Source organism: Labeo rohita, chromosome 1 (assembly GCF_022985175.1).
Source record: "Labeo rohita strain BAU-BD-2019 chromosome 1, IGBB_LRoh.1.0, whole genome shotgun sequence".
NCBI lineage: Eukaryota > Metazoa > Chordata > Actinopteri > Cypriniformes > Cyprinidae > Labeo > Labeo rohita.
The window spans coordinates 20,208,565-20,228,937 of record NC_066869.1 but is presented as its reverse complement, the minus strand read 5'-3'; the positions used below and the strand labels follow the sequence as shown (position 1 = coordinate 20,228,937).

Here is a 20,373-nt window from a genome sequence, read left to right as displayed (position 1 = left end):
TAAAAGCATATATCAGCGATCTTGTATGTCATTCAATAATTCACACTTAAGAGAGACGTTTTTAAATATATCAATACTTTTATTGAGTGTCATTTTGGAGTGTCTGGGTACCAGACAAAAAACATTACAAAACCTTTAACACCTCAGCTTTCCTGTCCTGTAGCTAATGACCGGGACCTATATTGGAACAACTGTGCAATGTATTGAATATCGTTTTATTAAAAAAAAAATAATAAAAAAAGAAAGAGAAAGAAATCCAAAAACAATACTTAACTCTGAACATTCTGCACAAGGAAAATACAATTTCAAGCACAATGTATGTCCGATAGTTCCCTCCTTATTGTAAAATAAAGTTGAAACAAATAGTGTACGCATGTCTGTATGCACTGATGATTATTTGTATTTCCATTTGCATTAGACAACCTATTTGAATTCCCTACAATTCCTAACACAAAGGGCAAGACTAAACCAGTGGTCTGCGCATAGTTAACAATTTTGTAACAATTACAAATCTCCCATCAAACTTCCGTCGGCCACATCCTTTTGTACCATCCCACCCTTTTGGAATCGTCTTAGGATGCTGCAGGGGATGCTGGGTTAATGACATCAGTGCACTGCGGTTCACAGAAAGGACCGAAGCGGCCGTACACATCTTTGGCCCTGACGGCAAAATAATATGTCGACCCGGACACAAACTGGGTCAAGGTGCACGCCATGGGCAGCGGCAGCGCCTTCACCTCCCCGATTTTCTTCCACAGTGACTGAGCCGAAGCACCGGTGCCCGATGCTGCCCCCTGGTGGTCCTGGTGATAGGCGTACAGGTGATAGGTATCTACAGCGGCGCAGTTGCGGTCCGTTTCTGCAACGCACCAGGACAGGACGATCCCGTTTTGGCTCTGGACACGGGCCAGTTTAAGCTGGGGCTGCTGCGGAGGGGATGTGTGGGCGGCCTCGGGTGGGAGACGTGACGGTGGCGACGGTGCCAGTGGTAATGGTGGAAGAGTGGTGGAGGAAGAAGAGCTTGGACGGGATAGAGATGGAGAATCCTGAGAGAACAAAGAGTGAAGGTAAGAAAGATTATGGGGGGCACAGCATGTAATTTCACTTAGCATTTCTGACTTTATATATTTATTATATATATATATATATATATATATATATATATATATTTTTTTTTGTTTGTTTGTTTGTTTGTTTGTTTGTTTGTTTTTTGTTTTTTTTTTTTTTTTTTGTTTTGTTTTGTTTTTTTTTTTTTGTTTTTTTTAAGGCAACACACTCACCACAGAGGAACGTTGTGCCGATCGTGCTCCTGAACAGGGAAAATATAAAACATGTCAGTCTACAGCTTTTAATTTTAGAACGACACAGGCAAAAAGCAGTAGGGCTGTCACAATCCAATATATCCAATCCAATAATTTTTTTTGTTTTATTGTTTTTTTGTTTGTCGTTTTTGCAAATTTATTGTTTGCATATACCTATATTTATTACCACAAAAAATAAATATAATGATTTAATTACTCGATTAATCATCAGAATAATCGACCGATTTCTCGATTACCACAACAACTGTTAGGGAAACCCCTAAAAATAAAATAAAAAGAGAGAGGCTTAGGTCTACTTTTATTATCAAAAAAAAAAAAAAAAAAAAAATCAATTACCAAAATAATCGTTAGTGACAGCCATAAAATGTAGAATAAAAGGAGAGAGGTTTAGGTCTATTTTTACTACTACAAAATAAAAATAAATATAACAATTATATTATTCAATTAAACGTCAGAATAATCGAAAGATTACTCTAATACCAAAGTAATCATTAGTAACAGCCCTAAAAAGTAGAAAAAAAAAATGAGCCATAGGACTGTTTTCACTACCACAAAAAAAAACTAACTACAATGATTCGATTACTCAATTAATCATCAGAATAATCAACCGATTACCAAAATAATCATTAGCGACAGTCCTAAAAAGCAGTATAAAATGAGAGGGGGAAAAAAAGGTCTACTTTTCACTCACCAGCATTAGTGGTAGAACTGACTAAAGGAGGTGGCCCAGATGCACGCTGGGTAGACATGGGTGATACAGTGGCCTTCTGGACTCCTGTCACTGGACAGCAACCGCAAACAGAGAAAAGTATTAGGAAACCTAACTAACCAGTAGCTTAACAAACAGGTCAGAAAATTTAGCAGTGAGACTGAATTTAATTCAATTTCAATTCTAGTAAGTGTGAGGGTGACAACATTCTCCAGATTTCACCTATATTCAAGCTCACCAACAGAAAGCTGCTTGTTTTTAAAGTGACTTTTGCGTGAGCGTTCCTCCTTTATACAATGCTACCATATTAACAACAGAAAATTAACCCTTTTTTTTTTTTTTTTTTTTTTTTTAACACCTGTGAAATTTTGCTAATGTGACTGGCACGTTAAAACAGAGGAATGAAGAGCAGCTGTGTTTTACCTTGAACATCGTCATCATCTTCTGTCAGATCTATCACAGAACCTTTGGGACGCCCAGTCTGTAAAGAGAGGAATAGAATTTTGTATAAAACTGCACTTTTTACAAAAGTAGTATTTGCAATGACATTTTAAGCATCTTGTTGTTTTACAATGATTCATTGCTTACCTGAGAGGGTGTTTTCGGTGTTGAGGCCTGATTATCTATTAAAAATGAGAGATTAACGAGACTACATTAGGAAACAATCAATACGATTTTCAAATATTCAAAAAACATCAAATTACAAAACAGAATAAAGCACTTTACATTTAGCCAATACTATAAATACTATAAAAAGTGTCGGCATGACTGACATTCTCTCATACCTGTCTTTGAGGCCAGCGCTGAAGCCGAAGGTGGACCCGCTGCAGCTGCCGCCGATCCTGTTGCCGCAGGTCCTGTGGTTCCTGGAGAAGAGGCCGCTGTAGACACTCCCACAACAGCAGCACTCTGCGTAGGTGTTCGGGCTGTTGTCACAGATATCCCTGTGCTGGGTGAACTAACAGTCCCTGTGCCACCCGGATACACGGCTCTCGCTAACGACACGGCCGGAGCTGCCGATGTCGAGGAAGACGAAACAACGCTGCCTGCTGGCTTCTGAAGGATGAATGTGGTAGCAGGTGTAGTTGTCTTTGCCTTATTGTTGCTGCTAACCGTAGATAACGATGACACCGGTATTAAACCAACACCACTGGCGGTATTAACCAACGCTCCACTTTGCCCATTTGCCATCGCTAAAGGCAGCTGAATCAAAAGAGGCTGAATAGCCACTGACTGACCCCCAGAAGTTGCTGGGGTGCTAGTCATGACCCCTGTACTGGGTCCAGTCTTTAGTAGCAGGGTGCCTGTCTGAGACTGGCCAGGCAAAGAAGTGGATGAGGAAGTAGAGCTTGTTGTTGTGGAGATGATCTGTAGAATGGGTGCAGGAGAAGCTAGCGCGGAGGAGCTTGGCGTAGTCGGGGTGGACAGCGGTTTCGGCTGGGCTGGAATTGCTGAGGGGCGAAGAAAGAAAAAGTTACTTTAAGAGTTAAAATGAGAACTAGAATTAATATAAATTAAAAACAAAAGAATGAAAAGCTCACCAGTTGAATTAGAACCAGAGGCTGGACTGGTCAGTTTGGGATCCATTGTTTTAACAGTACTGCAAAAAACAGAAATCGTACGTCAGTAATTGCAACAACATAAGCATTTCAAATATTATTTACCAAAACTTTTTGAATTACTAACATGTGCCGTTTTTCCAAATCATCCTGCGAGTAAGTGTGCCTATAATGGTTTTGTGGCTAGCTAGCTCAACCAATGCAGAAAAAGGATGATGAACTGTTTAGATGTCAAGTTTTAAGTGCCATTCACACAATGCATTTTTGCATTCGATTATGTTGCTTTTCTATTGGTTTTCCATGTAAAATATCGCTAGATACTCAGATGACTGAACATGCAGCTTTTTCAGCATCTCGCACACAAAACGTTTTTGTTTTTCAAACGCGAAAATACGTTGTGTAAATGGCAACAAAGGAGGACTGAAAGTCAGACAACTTTGTCCCATAACAGCAGTATAGGCCAGACTTAATTTTGAAAAAAAAAACAAATGACTATAATGTTTTGGAATAAAGGAAGGGAACTTGATCTTGTGAAGATGAATAAAGGTTGATGTCATATGTTTACCGTTGCGGTGTAGTCATGTTGGTTGCATTGTTAGCCTGAGCAGCAGCCTGAGCCTGATTACAAAGAAACAAAACGCATTTTACCTTAAAATAGAAATAAATATTCGAAAAGCCCATTGTACTTGCAATTAATCACTGAAAAGGGTATTATATTTATGGATAAGGACCATTAATGGCTTACCATGGCTTAATAACTCGCATAATCTGGCCAATTTGACCAAATAAAACAATAAAATGTTTTTTTTTAACAGTGATTCTTGCTCTTACCTCTTGAGTTCGCTTGGAGTTCTCCGTGGCCTGATTAGCAGCACCAAACTTTTTGGCCAGCCGGGAAATCTTAGCCTAAAATGAAAACAGTTTTATTGATGTTCAGTATCAAGTTTTAAAGTCCCATTCTTTTAACTGTTTCTATTGTAGATGTACAATTTGATAAAATTTTTGAAAACTTTAAAACTCACCTGTAGTGTGTTAATATGCTGCATTGTATTCTGTTGTTTGGTTGCATTGTCAATCTTCTCCACTCTCTCTTTCAGCTCTTTTATGCTTCGGTCAAACACAGTCAACTGCAACACCCGTAACCGTTCCTCGACTAACTGCTGTACCATCTAATAGGAAGACAGAGAGACAGAAAATTAATAATGTCTCACGTCTGATAGTCTGGAAAGTCCTGGAAATTACGCAAAATTTTCTCTGTTCTTATAGAAGACTTTTGGATGTTTATCATGAGTGTTATAGACCAATATCCAGGAAATATGACAATTTAGAAACAGTTTCCAAAATTTCCCCCAAAACTCAAGAGTTAGTTTATCCAAAAAAGGTGAAAACCTTTTAAACTTGAAGGTAAAATTAACTGATTTTGTCTTCCAGGAAACATGCAACTATCTTCTGTAGCCTCTGATGTGCAGTACTAAATGAAAAAAATATTATATTTAGGCAAATAAGAAAAATGTGCACATCTTCATTTTGTTCAAAAGTTTTCACCCCTCGGCTCTTAATGCAACATTTTGCTTCTGGAGCATTAGTGAGCGTTCGAACCTTCTGTAATAGTTGCATATGAGTCCTTCAGTTGTCCTCAGTGTGAAAAGATGGATCTCAAAAATCATAGAGTAATTGTTGAAAAGGGTTCAAATACACAAATCCTGAAAAACCAAAATATTTGGGGGAACCTAAAGGATTTAAGGCAGTTTAACTGTTCAGGACAAACGAGGGACTCATGAACAACTATCACTAAACAAAAACCACAGCTGTGGGTCATTCAGCTAAGAACACTGTATTAAGAATCAAGGGGATGTAAACTTTTGAACGTGGTCATTTTCATAAATTCAACTATTATTTCCTCTTGTGGACTGTATGTAAAAATCTTATGTGAAATATCTTATTCAGGTCAGTACTAAATAAACAATGACATGCATTTTGTTTGATAACATTTCACAGATTCTGAAAGGGGGATGTAAACTTTTGACCTCAACTGTATAAAAGCACTTCTCTTCTGAACACAACCTTCATTTGTTTTTCAAACATGAACAAAAGTCTTCAAAATACATTAAGTTCCACAGAACAAAGAAACCCATACATGTTTAGATTGAGTAAATGCTGACAGAATGTTAATGTTTTTAGTAAACCATCCCTTTTAATCACATATCTCTGTTTCCCATTCAATTATATGAAAATGTGGTGTTGTATATGGTAAGAACTTAAATGGATTTAGCCAAACAAACAAATAAATAACAAACCTTCTCAAGTTTATGCCGGCTCCCGCCATTGGCTGTGATTTTCAGCTCTAGCTGGGCCTCCAGCTCCTCACCCTCCAGCCTTGCTCGTTTTCCATCTCTCTCCTCAATTTCTTTGTCATCTTCATCTTTCTCTTCGGACAGTGATCTCTTTGTACCAGCAGAGGGACTGTTGTCTGCTGTTGAGTAGAAGCAGAGGAAACGTTTAGGCTTTACGGTAGGGCTACTAGTGCAAAGAACGTTAGCTCAAATGCTAAACTTCATGTCAAGACTATTGAGCTATAACAAATATCCCAAAGCAACAGCCGCATAGTTAAACCTTCAAAAGATTTTTTTTTAATTTACTCTTCCTCATTGTTCCAAAACGGTTTGACTTTTCTACAGTAAAATACAATAGATACTGAAAAATGTTTAGCTTTGACATTCATTGTGGGAAAAAAAAGTTAAAATGTTCCACCAAATTTGTGTTCCACCTACGAAAGCAAGTCATATAGGTTTGGAACAACATGAGTATAAGTAAATGTGGCAATTTTCATTTTTGGGTAAACTATTCTTCTACTTAAAGGGAAAGTTTACCCAAAAATGAAAATTGTGTCATTGATTACTCATCCTCATGTCGTTCCAAACCCGTTAGACTTTTGTTCGTCTTCGGAACACAAATTAAGATATTTTTGATGAAATCCAAGAGCTTTCTGACCCTCCATAGACAGCAAGGGTCCTTCCACATTCAAGGTCCAGAAAGGTACCAAAAAACTTTGACAAAATAGTCCAAGGGACATCAGTGGTTCAACCTCGGATTTAATCAAAAATATCTAAATTTGTTTTCTGAGGACAAACAAAAGAGGGTTTGGAATGACATGGAACGGTAATTTTTGGGTAAACTATCCCTTTAATGACCACAAAATAATTCGTAATTCTCTCAAAAATCACTAGTTCATCTCTTATTCCTTAAAAAACTACTACAGGATTATCTGAGGAAAAACTGGAAAGCTCATATTTTACTTCTCCAATTAACAGATGAGCATTTTTAAAGTCGCCGCAAATAAATTGTACGGAAATGCGAATGTGACATTTAATCTCTCAACTTCCTGAAATTAAAGATCAACCGGTAGTTTGCAGGCAGGCTGAGTTCCTAGACATTCTCACCTCCTGCATCCTCAGAAGTGTCTTTTTTCGTCTTTTTGGTCCTCTTTCTCCTCATCTACATTCATCTTCTCCTCACTACCTTCTTTCTTTTCATCTTTGTCCGTTTGGACTTCATCCTCTTCGCTCAAGCACAGAAATCCTTCCTTAACCTCTGGATCACAGTTCAACCCAGAGGGGGAAGCAGAAAGAGAAGAGGAGGAACTTTTATTGCTGGTCTCCTTTTTCTCTTCTGCGGCCACAAGGGGGTCGTCAATATCCATAGAAGGTGAGGTAGACTGCGTGTTGGGTGGAGAGGGAGATCGAGAGAGGGTGAAAGACGGAGAAGGGGAACACTGGGCTGAATCGGCGACAGGTGACATCAAGTCGGCCTCTTTATGATTCAAGTCTTTCTCCTTGACCTTCTCTTTTTCCTTTTCGGTGTGGGTGCCGTTCACCAGCGGTGTCTGCGGTCGTGGGGAGGAAGATGAGTAAGAGGCGGAGCTGGAGGTGGTGGTGGTGGACAAGGTGTTGTGCAGAGCTTCCAGTTGCTGCCGATCGCTCATCTTCATTGTTTTCCGTGCACGAAAGATTTTCTTCTGAGGTTCCTCTGGTACAGCTACTTCCATTTTCACCTGTGGAAAAACGGTGGGAGGATATGGTCAAACAAGTGTTTGATATCCTAAACAGGCTAGTTAGCTAAACTCCATCTGGTACTCAACACATCTGATTAATCTGACCAAGTACAAGTGAATTTATTTGTGTGACCACAAGGTGTCACTGTCACTCATCTAAACACCATTTCCTGCTCTTCTAGAATTTTCTCTCTGGCCTCGATCACAAAACCTTCTTTAACTTTAACAAAACCATAACCACAACCCTGGCCTAAGACTTTGGCTGAACTACTACTACCTAAAAAAAAAAAAAAAAAACTACCTAAAAGTACTAAACTGTTTAGTTCTGTTTACCCACACTATCATTCTGACCTGAAGCACATCTCTGATTAACAAGTCCACAAACCGCCTGGCATCTGCAGTGAAAGTAGTTGAAGCTAACGAAAACCAATAACCTTCCTCAGTTCAATTGACATAACTAGCGAGTTGGTAGGGCCGTAACAGTCAGCAGTGCATGTGATTTCAGAATACTGAGAGGGAGAGCAGACTTTGTGTCCTCCCCCTCAAACTGATTGGTGCAATTCTCAGCCAATAAGAGCAGCACTCTACAGAATCTGCTAGCGACAAGAGGAGTTCATTATATAATGCAGATTTTCAAAGCTACCATCGTACTTAAACTAGACTAGTACTTATGTTTCAGTGTTAAATCACAAAAAGACATTAGTTTGTCTCACCAGGCTTCTGTGAGGTCTCGTACTTTCCTGTTCATGGATTTGGCAGCCAGTCGCTTGAGGATCCTAAACAAAAATAAAAATTTAATATTAGCTTTGAAATGTAATTAATTGTTTTGCATGACTATGTATTTAACTAATAATTCTTCAACTCAAAAACATCCTTCAGTTTCTTTTGAGCACAGCTCCCTCATGTTTTAATTAAGTTGCTCTCATAATGTTAATATTATGCAATCATAACCTAGCAGTTTTATCGTAACACATGAGCATAGGCATATTCTACATTATCTAGTTATCTAATCAAAATACTTTCTTAGTTCTATGTGTATGGGTTACAATCCATGCTGAATATGTAGCCAAATGTTAAGACAAAATATAAACTCACTGAGTAAAAATAAAATTTTACAAAACCCAAAAAACTTGAGCAAACAGCTAAAGAAAACTTCAGCTAAAGCTGATGACATCCTGTAAATACAAGTAGATGAGACTTATTTCAGAAATGAATCAGTGCATCACACACTATGTGATACAGAAGTACATTGCGATTTGTGATTTTAACAAGTCAAGGGAATATTAAAACCTATTTGCAATCTAAAAAGAAGGAAAGGTATTTAAAAATACATTGCGGTACGTGGTGTTCTCTTTCAGGCTCATTAAGAGACTGTCAAAACTAAAATAGTACACAAAGAATAGCCATCTGCCATACTCTTTAATTATAAACTCATGATGTGATACACAAAAAAATAATCAGGTAGTAATAATAGTGGCACATTTGGCATCAAACGCTAAAACTGTTCTGAAAATGACACCTCTCAGCCAAGACCAAACAGAGATAAATCAAAGTACAGTGAAGCTTAACTCAAATAATTATTACAATAAGCAGCTTCCTGTATTTCTCAGCACTCCCATTAATAAGAGTTGAACAAATTGCTAGTTTTAAAATGTTGAATCTTGCTATTAGCATCAAAACACCTGGATCTGAACAATTAATCCGTCTTGATTTCATTCTAACGCCTCACATTAACTTTAGATATACTCATCTCAGCTTCTCTGTTTTACTACACATCCCATAAAAATATCTTGCATTCAGCTGCAAGCATAAACCCACAGGACGCCGCATTGCTGCACTGCTACATTAACAATCATCCTGGCAGGTGTGAATGACGTGGCTTCTATATATACCAAAATCTCGTCCTCATGGACCATTCGCAACACCTTTAACTTCCTGTCAACAGCCATTCCTCGGAGGAAGACGACAACGAAAAAGACTTTACGCAATTCAACCTAAGGTTTTATAGCTTTGATTAATTTTCCTTCCTAAACACCACAAACTACTGTGTCAGGAGCAAGACAGGTGATAAGACTGTACACTAATGAAGGTGTCAGGTTAGTTAAAGAGAAACTGAGGACAAACTGAGGTAACATTTTCATTTCAACCCATCAATCTGAAAAGAACAGAGAAATGTCTGACAAAAACTAAACAGTAATAAAATGCATCTCTGTGTTCCTCCATCTCCTCAGTTGAGTGTCCATAAAAAGGACATTCATTTTATAAAAATGGCTGCTAGCTTCTGGAAAGCTTGTTCTTCTAGTGTTGTTCACACCGCACAGCCTCACTGCGGCCCTCCCCCACCCTGACTGTAAACATAGACGCTGAGGTTGCCGCTCGTTGCAAAATGGTCGCCAGAGCTGCGGTGTAAAGCCAGGCTCAGTTCTACAGTACTCCTCCCCATGAGGCTCAAAATCCACAGAATCTGTGGTCACCTTCAACCAAAGCCGGTTTCAGAAACAACCTCTTGCGGATTGCTAGCAAAGAACAGTCCGACAAACCAACAAACGCCACACCTCGTCTAAAAAACAAGGTAACCTGCCTGATAGGTGAAATCACTTCAATGGTAAGCTAACAAAAAAAATAAATCTAAATCTAAAATAAGCAACCGTTAAATCTAAAATAAGTAAATTCATAGCAAAAAAAAAAAGTATTAAATACAAAAAGATCGCAACGAATCGTGCTCGTTTACGGAATTTCCGCAATCAGTGCTTAAAATACGAAAAGCCAAAGCGTTAATTAAATTTCCTAGTCGAACGTAAAACAGATGATCCCAATCCTGTCAAAATGTAAAAATTCGCACTAACAGCGAAAACGAATGCAACGCAAAAGAAAAACGTAAAAAGTCAACGTCCACGATAAAACGGAAACGTGAAAAAAACGTTTAGAATTCATCAAAAAAAATAATAATAAAGACATCCACCAAAAAGTCTGTTAATCTTGAGTAAACACTACTAAACATGAATGTGAATTCAAAAAAATTAAAGTCTCCAAGAACCAAAACCGCTCAAAAACAACCTTGAGGTGTAGTCTTCAAGAGTAGGCCTTGATTAGTAGTGAGCGCAAAAACAGGAGCATGCCTAGTTCCCGACTAGCTCAAAGCGCACACAACACAGAAAAGAGGAACAGAGAGAGACAGAGAGAACGGGAGGGGGGAAGGGATCTCGTGTGGAGAGGCGGAGCACATTCTTTGTAAGGTGTTGGCTGTAACCAGAATAAAAATTTAAAAAACACTGTAGCTACACACAATTGTGGCGTTACAACCAACAGGAGAGCATTATATGAAACAAAAGGTCACTTTTTGACTCATGCTGAGACTGTGAGATGATTCATCACCTCAGAGAAGCTCAGTGATCGACCAGCGGTACTCTAAAACCTGCGATTGAAGAAAGTGTTCCAAAATAAGACATTCAACCAAAAACCTTTAGAAACAAGAGTAAAATAAAGAACAAAAACCTCAGCAGCAAGAAAGAAAAACAGCCATGTGCTGAAAAGCAAAAAAACCCTGCCCCCTCCCCCACTGCTGCAGGCACAGAGAAAACAGGGTGGAAAATTACTGCGATGTGGATCGTACCATTATAAGAGAAAAGGGGTGTCTCACATGCACCGCTACATGTCAACACAAGAGGGAGTACGGCGAAACTGAATCTGCTCTGCATTTTAAAAACATTAAGTGACAATTTGTCTATATGCTGTTTTCAAAGTCCATTTCTCAAGTAATAACTCAGTAGCTTGAATCTTTATACAGAGCAAACATCTTTTGGCAGTAGCTGTGCTATTGCACAAAACAGGATTATAATGAGGTGAAAGGTCAAAAGGCTGCAACTTTTGACAACAAAATGAGCTAAGCTCACCATTTAAATGTACAGTGACAGACAATTAAGCATAACGGGTCACTTCTGACTATTCTTTTTTCCAAAAACAGGCGAGTCACATTGAATCAGTCTCAGCTCATGAACATTTCACACCGTTGTGAAGACATTTGTGATTAGCTTTCACAAAAACGCATTTATTTTGCTTCATTTTTGTATTTTCTTGTGAGTTATTCCCTAAGCAAGATTAAAGGGGAAGTGAATCCTTAATGTTCAATTCATTGTTTTCCTAGTAAACCAGGCTAAAATGTCACCCAGCAATGTTTTATTAGACATAGCGATTAGTGTAGTGTAGGCCGATGTAGGTTCTAGTCTGGCTCATGGCATTTTTCAAGCTCCTGTTTTGTCCATTTTTTCCTGTCATCTCTCTACTGTGCCTATAAATAAAAGTGACAAGAATGGCATAAAAAAAAGCCTACATTCAGTCCATGATATAAAGCAGAAGGCCTTCCTTATCTAAACAAATCAATTCCTGTTCCTAATATGCCCACTGTCAATTTTAACACAAGTCTTAAGTCAAAAAAGAAAAATATAAGCACAACAGATTTTACAAATCTCGTAAAACCCGCATGACATTTGTTGCCACTGACGGAGTTCCTAACAGACAGTAAATACGGATGACTTTTCACATACTCAGAGGTCTGACACAGTTTCCCAATCAAACGCGACACGACCGAAACGCTCTTCCACATTAATCTGCGCTTCTGTCCTAGCCATGACAAGCAACACCGCGTTTCCATTTTTTTGCATAGGGTATCTCCGCCCATTTTCAGAAACATCTGATGTGACAAATCCCTCAAGATTCACAAGGATATTAAGAAAAATGATGCTGACAGAAAACGCAGCATGGAAGTCTTAAAAACATAAGCTTTTCTTAGTTTTCTTAGAGACTTGTCGTTCAGCAGTACTGTGCAAATACACTGCAAGAGAATGTCCAAACCGATAAAACCACAATCTGATCAGATGTGATTTTGTTGCATTGCAACTTTTTACTTTCAGAGTGGACAGAAAAGATCGTTTGGCTTTGAAATGGCATTGTTTGGTGTCTTCTGCATGAAGCTCGTCAATGTCCCTTTCGTGCCCATACTTGCCGCCATCCACAATCAATAAAAGCGCATTGATATGATGCACACAAAAAGAACCTAATACTTCTCAGGTTCATCCTATGATTGTGAAAAAATGCAAGCACGTCTGGTCATCTCACTTCAGGTGTGAATGGAAAAGGAAGAGTTGCTCGATATCTACCATGCATGCAAACGTGTGGACTTCTACAGCAGAAAACAGTGCCCTTCTGTTTTTAAATTTTGGAAGACACTACAAACACATTCCATGAAACTATGGAGAGAAATCAAACACATACACAGGGTGTAAAACGGGAAAGACGTTCTTCATTTTAACTGGGGGTAAAACTCACAGTGAGAACACTCAGTCTCCCCCACTGCTGAAGAATGTGCAGTCGTAACGGTAAAAAAAACAAACGTGGATCATACGATAAATAAAGGCGTGTGGAGATGCAGAACTTTGAATACAAGGATGTCTGTGACTGCTTGAAATCATTCAAATCTTCAAAAATTCATGTTATTTTACACCAATGTTCCTAATGTCTGATGAAGGCTTTGAATGCGGCTGAGCGCTAAGATTTTAATCTGATAAATTCAAAGCCGTACATTTTCATATGGAGGAAGTGTGGCGCCTTTTCAGTCACATGGGAAGAAAAAAATATGAGCTTAATACTGCAGCTATGATGAGAACAATAAAGAAACTATGCTATCAGGGTGTAAAATTAGATTCATTCTCTCTCGTTTTTATTGCGCTCTATGCTACATATTTTACACTGATATAACTATTCTGGTATTTTAATTTCTTATTACATTTGGCTATATATGACTATATGCTTGTGTTTTATTCTAATTAAGATTTTTATAATTATATTTTGATTGTAGTTAAAATATTGTGTTCACACATTGTTATATATTCATTACAAAAACTAATTTGTTAAAGCTTTGAGAAATGAACTACACTTCATAAAGCATCAGGCACACACCTTCATGTTCATTTTATGCTTTTTATAACACTATTTGTGACCCTGAACCACAAAACCAGTTTTAAGTAGCACGGGTATATTTGTAGCAATAGCCAACAATACACTGTATGGGTTAAAATGTTCGTTTTTTTCTTTTATGCCAAAAATAATTAGGATATAAAGTAAAGATGACGTTCCATGAAGATATTTTGTAAATATTCCACCGTAAATATACCAAAACTTCATTTTAATTAGTAGTATGCATTGCTAAGAGCTTCTTTCAGACTTTAAAAGGCGATTTTCTCAATGTTTTGATTTTTGCACCATCAGATTCCAGGTTTTCAAATAGATGCATCTCATTCAAATACTGTCCTATCCTAACAAACCATACATCAGTGGAAAGCTTATGATGTATGAATCTCAATTTCAAAAAACTGACCCTTTTTACTGCTTTAATAGCGATTTCCTAAGTAGATGCGCAATCTAGCGAAAGTACAAGTGCATACGACTGGCAATGGAATATGTAATATTTACAACAGTAAGTATCACTGATGAAATAACAGCATTAAAATAACCCAAATCCATCCTGAAACCCTCAATCACAACAACTGTTTGTACAAAAACAGCTTCCACCAACTACTTTATGCACAGCCAGCTAATAACAGACACGACCGGCAGCAACAGGCTGAAACGAGTTTAGATCTCATGGATCCCTCTCTCTTTCATGTCTAAAAACACTTATGTTTCTGGTAAAGCAATTAAACAGCGGATCACGCTGTCAATTTTATTTTTTGTAAATTAGCTGATGTTCAGTTTCCCCATTTAAACTTTTCAAAACCTTACAAAAATTCATTCAGGTGCGTGAAATGGAAAACATTTCAGGCAATGGAGCTTAAACTCCTCTAGAAGGACAGCAACCAAACGCGGCACTCAGCAGTAAAGCGTGCACACACTGCAGCTACAACTCAGAGCCAGACTTACAGCGAGACTGCTTTAAAAGCCCCTCCTCCGCTCTGCCATTTTACACTCGCACCTCTGCACTGCAGTAACATAAAATGGCCACCAGCTCAGTATCTGGCAAGCTAAACAACTACGGTTGCACTATCCATGTGACCTAAACCGGAATAGGCGATAAAATTTAAATGAGCGTTTGACTCTCTCTGGTTTCTAATACTGAAGTTGCTTTTAGCAGCCTGATTTTTTTTTCCCAATCCGGCTTCCAGTCCATCCTCATGAAGGTTGCGAAATTTCATCAGGGAATCTTCTATTACCCAAGGCTTTGGATCCCACACAACCTGATGTGATAACACAGAGGTGGCCTTGACTTCTTCTGTCTTCTGGGCAGTGTAAGGGTTTTTCAATTGACACGTCAGTTGGATGTTGCTCCTTTGAACTATGATATCAATCTTCTGGTTTTGCTTCATTCTGGTGCATCAAAGTTCTTCGCTTTTATAAGATGTCTTCAATCCACGTGTTCCTTGTCTTCGACACCTTGCGCTTGACAAGTCAGTTATAGAACAGCAACAACATCTCTAGACATGGCTAATCTATTTATTTTAGTTAACTACATACACAAATTAAACTTCAGAAATGTTAGATTATAAAAACAGTGATATTGTTAAGAGAAAAGGCCTAGGTATGTTAGCTCTACCACAAGGGTGCTCAATCCTACTAAAGATTTACCTCTGTGCAGATTTGGTTTTGAAGATTCTGATTGGTTCCAAAAAAGGACCTGAACCAGCTAATCATGCTCCTCGGGATCACCTGTAAATTACCACAGGTGAGTTAAAAGTGAGGGTTGGACCTAAATTCAGATGACAGGAAAATCTCAGGACTGAGTACCCCTGAACCACATTATATCTGCCCAAATAAACATGTTGTGAACAACCAACATGCACTTTTAGGAAATATGTTAGACCACGCTAAAACATGCTTGCACTTTTCCGCTAGTGAAAATAAAAATTGCAAACACGCTTTTCACTGCGATAAATCACATGTAGATACATTTAGTGCAATGTAGTAAAACAAACCACACATTCACAGAAAGAAACTAATAAAAAAGAAACAAGAGGACAGGAAGACAGAGAGCTGGGAGCTTACACTGCTATCCTCAAATGCAGGCCACCTTCTGCTTGGAGGAGAAATCTGCAAGCGTGACTAGCCTCCGTGCGATCAAAAGCCTAGCAGTAAAACTGAGCAGAGGTGGGGGAGGGGCAGAGATAGGGCTGTACCATGGGTTTTACAGGGGTGCTACTTTTATTTATGCTAATAAATATTAAATGCACTATTATACGGTGACACTGACAAATGAGTTGTACTATGTATATACACACACACTCACTCACACACACATGATTTTAAAGGAGTGAAGCATGATTGTTCTCTTAGCAATTCCCCTTTTTTAGTCAGGATTTACTTTTAGATTTTCTTACTAAAGTAGACATGTTTTGAAACAGAGTTGAGACTGAAAACTGTTCAGACATACATTTGGTCTCAACATAAACTAGCTGAAATTAGTTCTAGAGCACAGTCACACTGCAGTGTAGCTCCACCCTCTTGCTGCACAGTAACACGGCAGAGCAGACAATGGAAAATTACTGGAGAGTACGGGTCGTACCATTATACGGACCGAGAGGGGGAGACACTGCTAACTTGAACGTTACAACTGTCCGATTTCCAAACAGACATTAACTACAGGTCATTTCCATCTGAGGTCTAACTAATCAAAGGGTTATGTCTGCCAAACAGCAGTGAGGTGTTCCAATCAGAGTCAACTCAGAGCGCAAACAGTGAATTTTTAAAAATATAAAATACGAATAATTTGGGAAATGAACCTGTAATGTAGCGGTTCTCAAGCGTAGCCCGTGATTAGTCGTGACTCAAGCACATCTAGGCACCTTACCTCAAGGAGCACACAAAGAGTACATGGAGGGGGAGGGGAGCATTAGTTGGACTCAACCATGTTTGTGTTTGTCTTTTTATAAAACATGTTGTCTTCTACGCTAGAAAAACTATTATTTCCATTTACTAAACCCTAACTGTTATATCTTTCAAAAAAGACATGAAACAAAAATGTCCTCAGTGACCAGAACAGTCTGCATGATTGAACAAGCCAAGACAAACTTTTGTCTTGGCACAAACTGCAGGCTTTTTATTAAATTGCGCTTTGCAAAAAAGGCACAAAAATTATGTATATAATAAAAAAAGCTGTCATATATTAGTGGGGATAAAAATCATGGAAGTGAGAGAGCACACTCTACCCTCCCCCACTGCTGCATAACATGCAGTCAAATCTGTAGAAAGTAATAAGCAAGGAATGTACCACTTCTAAAAAGAGGGGTGTGAAAATTCATGGTTATTTTCTATACAAGGGAGAACATGTTACAACCACCTAAATATACATACAATCATAAATTAATAAGTGTACTGCTGCAGAATTGCTAGTCAGATTGGTTACCGCAATTCAGGTTAGGAGCGAGTTCTGAGCCTATATAGCCATTTCAACAGTACAAATTCATAAATGGCACCACATTTCTGTCTAAATGCTAATTCATATCTGTTTTGTTCTTCATACAAGACCAGGACACAGTGTATCCAACGCTTTGGTGTTTTTTGAGTGAGCCCCACATGCTTATTTTACCCTGCATAAGTAGCCACAGATTTTTCTGCACCGCTAATCAGAGGCAGCGACACGCTGCTGAATCTACAGCACGACAGCAGGAAAAATTATAGTTGAGCTGAGTTTTGAGCTCACAATCTGAAGTGAATGTGATGAGAAAGACCAAGAATTGCAAAATGCAAATATTCTAAAGAGACCTTTCTACCACAAGTGCCAGTTCTTTGAGATGAATCAAACATTTGTTTCAAACCTGATTTATCGGGTTGAATCAGTCTAATGACTCACTCGATGAATTAACATCTGACTTGCTTACTGACTGTCATCTTAGTCATGTCCAACTCAGAATCAACAAGGAATTGACTAAGACTTCACATGACATGCAATAGCAGGTTCTGTGTTGGCACTCAGTACTAGTAAGTGTTAATGGAGCAGATGACGGCTCATTCACTCACTGACTAGTACTGTACATTAGCCAGGTGATTACAGTTTACGGTTTGTAAAGTTAAAACACAAACATAAAAATCTCTGCCTCTGAAAAGTGGCCAGCGGAATTTTTTTAAAGGACATTCATTATTGTTGCTTCTGGGATCATTGTTGTCCACAAGAAACCACAGTGTATGTGCTACAACGTAGCCATGAATAATTCGAACACTGCTGATCTAGCAACACAAAAACATAAAAAGGGAAACTACAGCAGTGCACAGTCTACTCTCTCTACTTTAACTAAAATCAGCCATTTAGGTCAGTTATGCTGTTAGCAATCCAAAACGTATTTTCTTATGAGTCACTTGGAAATAACACAACAAAGATAATATACTGAAGCGATAACCCCAAAAAAAAAAAATGTCTATCATCAGGGTGTAAAATGAAAATCTCCCTTTTTAAACATCTAAAGTTGTTGCTGAAGTTTGAGGAAAAAAAAAAAAAAAAATGCCAGAACTACAGTGTGTTTTTAAGGTTTGGGATAATATTGGTATATATATATATATTATCGATATATTATTTGTATATTTTATTTGTTCAAATTTGGTATTGTGGGACTGCTGATGTTCCTGGTGTCTCCTTAAGCATTTGTGCTTAAATTATTTATAACTGCGAGTTGCTCATAAGAAACACTTATAAATGAACAAATACAAATATTATGTAAATGTGGTATTTGCAAATGCGCAATAAAAATATATACATATAACAGAAATTCTTACTATTCAAAATAGATTCCTACAACCGTATAACAATGACAGCTGAGACAACCCTGACACTAAAATTATTTGCTTCCAACATGAAAAACAAGATTTGCTAAGATCCTCCTCCTATCCTGTCTGAGAAGACAAACACCTAAGCAAAAACGCTGATACCTAATGGAACATACCATTTTTTAAATTACAGGGCAGCATGAACATTAGGAGGAGCTACTCCATGCCAAATATAAAAAAACTAAAGTAGTATTAGAGAGGGTTTGTACACATGAAATGTGTTCAGACATAACCTATGTTTTCTTAGAAACTAAAAATTCAATAACTTCCTTAGGAAAAAAACAGCTTTCCTCTTGTAATCAGCCAGCTGATCACAGACGCGACCTGCAGAAACTAGCTGAAGCCAGTTCCGACTGGCTTAGCTCTGGGTTGTGTCCTAGATCCCTCTCGTTTGTTGGTCTAAACTGGGTTTCTAAACTGGGTAACATACGCAAACTGACTAGAGGATCAAGCTACCAGATTTACTTTTAGAATAAACTAATGTAGAATTTCCTTCTTGTATAATGAATTACTACATTCAGAAATTAACAGAATTATCATAAAAGTGCATGAAATGAAACAAAACGATATAAAACATTATGGATTAAAGCCTAAAAGCCTAAAAGCCTTCTAGAATGACCGGAACCAAACATGGCACAACAAACGTGCACACTGCAGCCAGCACTCTCAGAGCCAGACTTACAGCGAGATCTCTTTAAGAGCCCTTCCCCCTCTCTGCCATTTTAGACTCACAGTTCTGTACTGCAATAACACAACATGGCCACCAGCTCAGTTGCTGTCAAGCTAAACAACTGAAGTTGCACAAATCACAGGAAGACATGACTGAAATAAAGCGGCTTTAGTTTCAAGACTGTTTCTTTACATCAGACTTGTCTGGTTCCTCACATCAAGATACGTCCAGGACTTCCTCCACACATGAGCGGAATTTCTTGCTTTTAAAATTTAATTGAAATTTTTAACCATACTGAATTATCAAGGTTGTATCAAGAGGATGTGTTGAAACAGAGTCATTCGAGTCTTGTCATCACAACAAGTGACGCCACATGACAGAGGTGGTCTTTTGTCTTCTGGATAACAAAGATGGTTTCCATTGATGCGTGATGTGTTGTGGGCTGAGTTATCAGATCATGCTTCAGTCTTCTGGCTTTGCTTCATCCTTTTGCATTTAAGCTTTTTTTAAAGGCTAGTCTCTTCAATCCACACAGGCGTTTTTCACCTTCAACACTTTGTGCTCAGAGAGTGACAGTTATGGAGTAGCAGCAATGTTTGTAGACATTAGCAGCTTTGTTGGTCATGCAGCATCAAAAATACCGTTATCCGAAAAAGCCAAAAGCATGTCCTAACATGTTGTCTACACTGCCTACAAGTGGCACGTCACATCAAAACTTAACCCCATTTTTACGTAAGCCGAGCTACACAGCTACTCCAGTCACTTGTTCCCTTGTCCATCTTAAAAATAATTTATTTATTAATATGAATTGTATTTTAATATTTAAAGAACTTCTGAACTTCACCTATGGGCGAGTCTTCTGGTTCATTAGCCGCTATAGGGAAATAACGAGAAGAACAAGATGCAGTCAATGGTAAAACTGTTTGCGCTACAAACCCATGTGCTCATAATTAATATAATACAATAAAATAACATGGTAAGACACACCAATTTGCAATACCAATCAGCAAAACAACCCATTACGTACAGCAAAAAATATCTAGATGTGGACGAGAATGGAAGCCAGTAGGGGTGTGCCGACAGACGATAGTATCATGTATTGACAATAGTCAGAGATATCACCTGTTGCAGATACCTTTGACGACAGCAACATGATTATTATTATTATCCATCAAAAATAGACTAGGCACCTCACTTTAGCAATGCAGTGTAGAGCGCCGCTTCTGGGGAGCTTCAGAAACTTGCCGCGAGGTGGC

At 38.3% G+C, this 20,373-nt stretch overlaps 1 protein-coding gene across 1 annotated transcript; it reads right to left on the bottom strand.

Annotated features, from left to right (window-relative positions):
- Positions 1-53: 53 nt before the first annotated feature.
- atf7ip (activating transcription factor 7 interacting protein) lies at positions 54-15,790 on the bottom strand. Its single transcript, XM_051106508.1, is given in 16 exon segments — positions 54-1,046; positions 1,281-1,309; positions 2,014-2,103; positions 2,455-2,512; positions 2,620-2,654; positions 2,817-3,482; positions 3,573-3,631; positions 4,156-4,208; positions 4,422-4,496; positions 4,613-4,759; positions 5,888-6,063; positions 7,031-7,053; positions 7,055-7,641; positions 8,355-8,417; positions 15,259-15,339; positions 15,676-15,790. Coding segments are annotated over 15 exon segments (2,601 nt in total). The 5' UTR covers positions 15,325-15,339; positions 15,676-15,790; the 3' UTR covers positions 54-572.
- Positions 15,791-20,373: the final 4,583 nt, after the last annotated feature.